The 7,522-nt window shown below is 40.9% G+C and overlaps 1 protein-coding gene across 5 annotated transcripts in view; it reads right to left on the bottom strand.

The window, feature by feature from the left end:
* Window positions 1-1,680: 1,680 nt before the first annotated feature.
* hmg20a (high mobility group 20A) overlaps window positions 1,681-7,522 on the bottom strand; it is a 14,116-nt gene continuing 8,274 nt past the window's right edge. For 4 of the 5 annotated variants that reach the window (XM_017486232.3, XM_017486228.3, XM_017486231.3 and 1 more), the window contains 5 exons: window positions 6,427-6,464; window positions 5,679-5,754; window positions 5,014-5,229; window positions 3,464-3,596; window positions 1,681-2,173 (listed from right to left, as the gene is read on the bottom strand). In XM_017486232.3, coding sequence (XP_017341721.1) covers window positions 2,170-2,173; window positions 3,464-3,596; window positions 5,014-5,229; window positions 5,679-5,754; window positions 6,427-6,464 — 467 coding nt within the window. In that variant the 3' untranslated portion in view covers window positions 1,681-2,169. Of the gene's footprint in view, window positions 2,174-3,459; window positions 3,597-5,013; window positions 5,230-5,678; window positions 5,755-6,426; window positions 6,465-7,522 lie in introns of those variants that run through there. The other variant, XM_017486229.3, reaches the window with a different exon arrangement.

The raw sequence follows: 7,522 nt of genomic DNA, 5'->3' as shown, positions 1-7,522 counted from the left end.
TCTGCATAACTAATTATTATCTTTATTATTAAGCTCTTAGTTATTAACATTTTTGTGTGCTAACTTGGATTAAACAGGTTTCACCAAACCTCAATATCTCAAGAAGTAGGATTATAAATAATGACACCATATGACTCCATTTTAATAAACGTGTGGAAAAGCTCTATGGCACCAATATATTCATTCATTCATCTTCATTCATGCCATTGTCTTGGTAAGGATTCATAGCCTATGCTGGGAACACTGAAAATACTGGGAACGCAAGTTGGGAGGTTGCAACAACCTAAATATCCATCCATCTTCTATACCGCTTTATCCTTTTCAGGGTCACGGGGAACCTGGAGATTATCCCAGGGAGCATCGGGCACGAGGCGGGGTACACCCTGGACAGGGTGCCAATCCATCGCAGGGCACACTCACACACACATTTACACACCCATTCATACACTATGTACACTTTAGACACGCCAATCAGTCTACCGTGCATGTCTTTGGACTGGGGGAGGAAACCGGAGTACCCGGAGGAAACCCCCGCAGCACGGGGAGAACATGCAAACTCCGCACACACAGAGCCACGGTGGGAATCGAACCCCCGACCAGCCTAAATATTATTATTCAAACAATAAGCCTAAGCCATAGTACAGCAGTGCTACGTATGAAAACTGCCTGAAATTTTGTCCAAAAGCCAAACGAATTAAATAGGATACAGGCAGCAGGATGAAGTGAGCTCAACAACGGGAGGATATCTGGTCATTTGAGCCACCTGTGAATGGGATCACAACCACACAGCAGCCATACCTAATAGGAAGTCCTGTCGTTGAACAGGAAATGGGCATGATGACACACAAACCTGCACGCTCGCTGTTCTCTTTTAACACTTTGTTTAAATGAAAGTCAATTGAAGTCACAGTTCCATCCTGAACATCTGTTTAACCTGGCAGATGTGTGTGTAACATGTCCATCAAACTCATGCTGGCCATTAACCAAACACATACGGAGGCATTTCCACCTTCAGCTCTCATCTGTATCCGTTATAGGTGGAAAAGAAGCTTTTGTTATTAATTTGTTCCTACGGTTACTGTTATTGTTTTGTTTGTACCTCAATTTGTACTTAATATTATCTAATGAATGTAATTTTCCAAAATATAACCATATATGTATTTTAAAGCACAGAGACAATGATAAAGCAGTTACTGGAGATGAATAATCATGGTAAGTGCGTCACGTAGCACCATAAAAGCACTGCACCGCATCCAATACCTAAAACACCTTAAATTACTGTCGCCTTTTTCTTTGTCCCGTGAGCAAGAGCGTAAAAACCACCTGCTCATTCGACTGTTCTGATGGGTCTTGTAGGATCCCACACACCCGATACACCTCTCTGTCCAACTCGGCACTATTTCATTTCTTTTGAAAATATGTGAAAAGTGTGAAACTGTCAAAGCAGATTTTTAACGCAGCTAAAACGTAACATTTGAAATACAGCAAAATCTGCAAATCAACTGATCGAGAAGCCTGGGTCAGAGAGCTGAGATGTTTCCAGGCTCCATGCGGTGTGTGCTGCATATCAAACACAAAATACAAAAGCAGAGCGCCGCAGAGGAGGAGGAGGCGGAGCATAAGGTCACAGCGTCCACGGGCGCCCATCTTTATGAAAGTCTCAGATACAGAACAGACATATTCTTATTGCAAATGCAGTTTATTGGTCAATGGAGCATTTAAGCTTTTATACACTTACGTAATGCTGGCACAGAGACGAGAGGCAAACCACAAATATACTAACTACAGTTAAACCAGATTAAATGAAATACAAAATGTCATTTCTTTTTTTTTTTTTAATGCAAAGAAATAAGATCTCAAGACAAAACATTTCTTTCAAATAAAAAAAACAAACAAACAAACATGGTGACACGGGTTAAAGATCATCGAAGCACATGTTTTTCCACATACTTTCTTCCCAATAAAAAAAGAGCTGGCGTTAATAAATACCAATTGCTGACCATATTAAGTAAAAAAAACAAGTGATAAAAGTGGCACTATAAAATAAATAATCATCATCGTTTGAATAATTGTGTGTAGTGAAGCAAGTCTTATAAAATGGATTGGGATGGGTGTCGTGAACAGAATGGAGTTTGGGGATTTGGCAGCACAGCTATCAGGACTCCTCAATTACCTGCAAGAGGGAACAATCACAGCACTTGTTAAGTACAATGCCTTAAAACCCACACACTAATCCCGTACTTTCAAACTTATGTTATTACAAATCCAACCCACATATACCATAACAGCTATGGAAGATGAAAATACCCTCTTTCTTGCCTTTATGCTGCAAATAGGTCTTTTTATTTCAGGTTTTTTTTTTTTAAAAAAAGATGGTTATTTATTAATTATAGACTACAATATGAAACTATGTGGTTCATTTAGCGTCTCTAACAATCCTCCTCACTGTATGTACGGGCACAATACACTTGCTTTTCCAGGAAGGTTCATGGTTGTTTTTTTTTTTTTTAATTAGAAATCTTAATACATTCTTAGTATTTTCAGGCATGTTGCTAATTGTTTTTGTTTTGTTTTACAGCTGTTGCATGAGTTATGAAGGTCAACACAATTGTGTCTCAGTTCATATGGGTGTTCTGTAATCCTCCACATGACTAAGGAAAGTTGACATCGGTCACTTCAAATTTATTCCCCAGTGAAAGAGGAAGTCATGGATGACAGTTTAAGGGTTCGTAAACACTCTGAACCATACGTGTACCGTGAGGGGAAATAATTCTGACACCTTCACGATTACACACGATGTCTTTTGACTTTTCACTTATGAATACCTACTAAACTTGTAAATTAATATCAACAACAAGTTATGAAGTCATGAGCATATGCATCCTGGGACTCATCCTGCCTGGTGGTGTAATGGTGTGGGGAATGTTTTCATGGCACACCTTTGGCAACTTAATAGCAATGCCACATCCAATATTATGAGTACTGTTGCAGATATGTGCATCCCTTTTAAGGCCACAATTTACCATCTTATAATGTCTTTTATACAGCACATGAGAACATCCCAAAGCACAAATCATCTCAAACTGGTTCCATGGACATGACAATAAGTTCTGTGTATTTCAGTGACCTCCCAAGTCACCAGATCTGAGAGTCATGTCAACGAGGACCAGAATCTCAACGGGATGTTTCCAACACCTTATGGAATCATGTGGAACTGAGGCTGTTCTGACAGCAAAGTAGGATCCTACCTGGTATTAGTTTGATGTTCCTAATAAAGTGGCCATGGGTGTATACTGTATCTGGTGTGAGATTATGCCAATTATCCACAAAGTCATTGTTTTATAACCCATCTTTAGCAAGGGTGCCGATAATTCTGAAGCTGATTAGACACATTACGCTATACTGTAGTTATAAAATGAGCTTGAGTGTAGATTTAAACGAGTATTATGAGTACGGCCATTACCTATCGAGGCAGGTAACCACATCCCGCACCAAGCTAATGAGCTGCTCGTGCTCCTGAGGGTTGGACATCACAATACTGTGGAGCTTCTTCATGTAGGAGTCGATGGAGTCCAGACTGGCGGTCTCTCCACTGCCTGCAGGAACACAGCAGAGTGACACAGGAGGGCACTAGAGAGCACCAGGTCCATATGACTGCATCGATTAAATACTTTCCTACTGTAGCCCTGTTCTCTCAAAGACTTCACCCTTTGCCATAACTGAAGACACTGCCAAACCTTTATCTTTCTGAGATATAATTTTATTTTGTTTACTTTAAAGACTCCTAAAGAAAGCATTTTGAGCTCCTTTCCATACAACACAGAAGCTGTTATTACACAAGTAAGGTTCCATGTAACTATTACATATTACATACTGTTCACTGAGCTTCACTAAAGAAGATGCTCTTCGGATGTTGACAACCGTGACATTGTTTACTGTGGACACGTGCGTTTGTTTTGTTTCTGTTCCGGGGTATTCTGTCACGTCGCGAGACGTAAGGGAGTAGAGTACGGAAGCAGGTGAAGACGTATTTATTTAAGGGCAGGCAGACAAATCCACATCGTAATCCAATAAACGTAGCCAAGACAGGCAAAGGGTCGGGCGATCGGCAAACAGGCGTAAACGGGGCAAAGCAGGAATCAAAGTCACGGTCGAAGAAAACGGGGTCAAAACAAGAAACATGAACTAGTACTATGGACTGGGAGCGGAAAAACCAGCGGGGACTAAATGAACTGATCTATAGTTTAAACTAACTAAATCTATCAAGGAACATAACATTAACAACGTATCTAACTATACTATATCTACTGTAATACTCCGCGAGGTGTACAGGGACGCGAGCGGTATATATCCCCAATATAATCAGCCGAATAGAACCCAATAGAACCATTTTCTGCACTCGTCTATGCACTTTTTAGTGCACTTTTAGTTGTAGTCTACAGAGTGTTCCATTCTTTCAGCAGTCAGTTACAGGCCTAACATCGGCTATTCAAGGGGCTCAAAGATGACCACATCAAAATATTTTTACTTTACTCATTTATTTATTTAAAGTTATATTGTGCCTTGTTGGTAGCCGATGCCTGCTGGAATGAAAAGTGTTAAATAAATATTTTGAAATTGTAGTTTTTGTAATTGATTTTTTTTCTTTGAAAAGCAAGACAAAATAGTAAAAAGCACATTTTGACTATTTAATTTATGCAATGGTGAAAAAAAATGGCAAAATAAATGGAAAAAACGTGAAAAAATGTGTTCGGTATTCGGCCAAGAATATTTGTTTCGGTGTATCCCTAAATAAAAAAAGAGTCACATTTACTGTGTATATATTTTACTGTGGATCATCCAAATTCTACCCTTTTACCTACTGAAAAATAAATGATGTAATATTAAGAGATTAGTAGTGATGCTTGAAAACCTTCATTCATGCACTATATGTAAATCGATAAAACTGTCCGGAGCCCTGCACTCCCGCTCTCTTTCTGTGTGTGTGTGTGTGTGTGTGTGTGTGTGTCTCACCAGGCAGTGGCACATTGGAGAAGCTGTGTGTGAGCGCCGATCGCAGTTGGTCGAGGTGCTGTTGCAGCAGGCCATTGCGTGTGCGCTCCTGCAGCACATCTCCCTCCAGGCGCTCCACAGCACTACGCATACTCTCCACATGTTTCTGCAGTGCTGCGTTGCGCTCCTCATACTCCATGTTGGTCTTACGTAACTGACGCAGCTCTGCCTCCCGTGCTGCGCAAAACACAGAGTTTAGAGGGAAGTGCACGCACGCACGCACACACACACACACACACACACACACACACACACACACACACATTTCCATGACATGTAGACGGCATCACGAGTGCGAGTGCATACATCACTGTGTGCAAGGGGGTCACTCTTAACCATATTTATTTGCAGTGTTCTTGGCACAGATGAAATGCAGCAATGAAAGTAAACAACTGAAAATCTGAATGCGCTGTAATTAGTTTAGTTTAATTACACGGTATAACAGTCTGAAAAAACATCATATTTTCATTTTGCATAACAAAAGTTGGCATTCGAAACCACAAAAATGAATGTCTGAAATATAATACTGGAAAAAAAAAAAGCTGACGTCGCAGGAAAAAATAAAACCACAGAGTACAATAGTTTGAGCTTCTGGATGTGACGGCAGTCTGAACTCAATAACTCACCTTTACTGTGGTTGAGAAACTCCTCAGTAAAGATGGGAATATCAAACACCGAGCGATCCTTCAGACCTCCGTCATTCTGAGAGAGAGAGAGAGAGAGAGAGAGAGAGAGAGAGAACACGAGAGCCTCACATTTCAGGAATATAGAAATATGCTGTCATTGTTTTGAATAACAGGAGTAGCTGTAACATAAGCTGATCAGATGCAAATCATTCGCATGTATTACTGCACTGTTGAGTATGGATTACGTGGTCATTTAGTCAGGTTTAAATACATTTCAATTACAGACAAATTTAATGATAATTATGTGAAACCCTGTACTTTTATATTAATTGCATAAATTAAAGAAATATAAAACATGAAAAAGTTCCTCTACACTCTAGCACTGAGTGACCGATCTAGTAAGTCTCAAGTTGCAATGTGCTGTATACTACCAGACTTCCGATGGCACATGACATTAGAGATGACGTATTATTGTGCGAGGGATCACGTAAAGGTGCTTTGAAATAAAAAAAAACAAAAAACAAACAAACAAAAAAAAAACAAACAAAAAAAAACTGTATGAATTTTAAAAAAAAAATAGCAGGTGAACTATTTGCAAAAAATTGGAAATCCACAGACGTTTTTACTTCTGTTTGGTTATGACATCATTTAAAGCTGAGCTTCCTAAAGCTCCAAAGAAAGAGTTCAGAGAGGACAAACACTCTGCTCTGATAAAGTGCCTTTGTGGGTTCAGCTCAGCTTGTCTTACCTCATGAAGAGCTTCCCTGGCAGCCTGCCGGCCCACGTCTGTTACACACAGAAAGGGTTTGAGAAATGGGTAGCAGTTAATTAATTAATGTTTCTTGTATGATGCCTTTCTACCATACTGAACTGATAAGACTGTACAGCGTGTGAGAAGCTTATCACACTTCTCCACTAAGACACATGCTCAAAACAGACAGAAGTAAATGGATCTGTAGTAACAGAGTTTCTTTTAACACCTAAAACACAAAATATAGGTATGAATATACAGTATTCAGGTTACATACATTAATACTTCTTTCAGATTAGCTCAGTAATTTAATCAGAAAATAACATTATTCTCCAACAGCTAATAATATGATAATATATTTATTGGGAACAAGGGTATAAGACATGATAATCTCGGGTTACTGTCTGTGTGGAGTTTCGCATGTTTGCGAGGTAGGTGGACTGGCTATGCTACATTGCCTGCACTGAATGAGAGAGAGAGAGAGAGTGCGGTATGTGAGAGAGAGAGAGAGAGAGAGAGCGGAGTGTGTGAGAGAGAGAGAGAGAGAGAGAAAGAGAGAGTGTGCGCGTGTGGGTGAGAGAAAGCAAGAGAGAGAGCGTGTGTGGGAGAAAGAGAGAGAGAGAGAGAGAGAGAGGGCGCGCATGTGTGAGAGAGAGCAAGTGAGAGCGAGAGAGAGAGAGAGAGCGGTGTGTGTGAGAGAGAGAGAGAGAGAGAGAGAGAGAGAGCGAGCGGTGTGTGTGAGAGAGAGAGAGAGAGAGAGAGAGAGAGAGAGAGAGTGTGCACGTGTGGGTGAGAGAGAGCAACAGAGAGGGCGAGTGAGAGAGAGAGAGTGCGGTGTGTGTGAGAGCGAGAGAGTGTTTGTGAGAGAGAAAGAGAGAGTGTGTGTGAGAGCGTGAGAGAGAGTGTGTGAGAGAGCGAGCGCGAGAGTGAGAGAGAGCCCGAGAGTGAGAGAGAGCCCGAGAGAGTGAGAGAGAGCGCCCGAGAGAGTGAGAGAGAGCGCGAGCGAGAGTGAGAGCGCGAGCGAGTGAGAGAGAGCGAGAGAGTGTGTGAGAGAGCAAGAGAGTGTGTGAGAGAGCAAGAGAGTGTGTGAGAG

The sequence above is a fragment of the Ictalurus punctatus genome, chromosome 14 (assembly GCF_001660625.3).
Source record: "Ictalurus punctatus breed USDA103 chromosome 14, Coco_2.0, whole genome shotgun sequence".
Lineage (NCBI taxonomy): Eukaryota > Metazoa > Chordata > Actinopteri > Siluriformes > Ictaluridae > Ictalurus > Ictalurus punctatus.
This window is presented reverse-complemented; position numbering and strand designations above follow the sequence as displayed.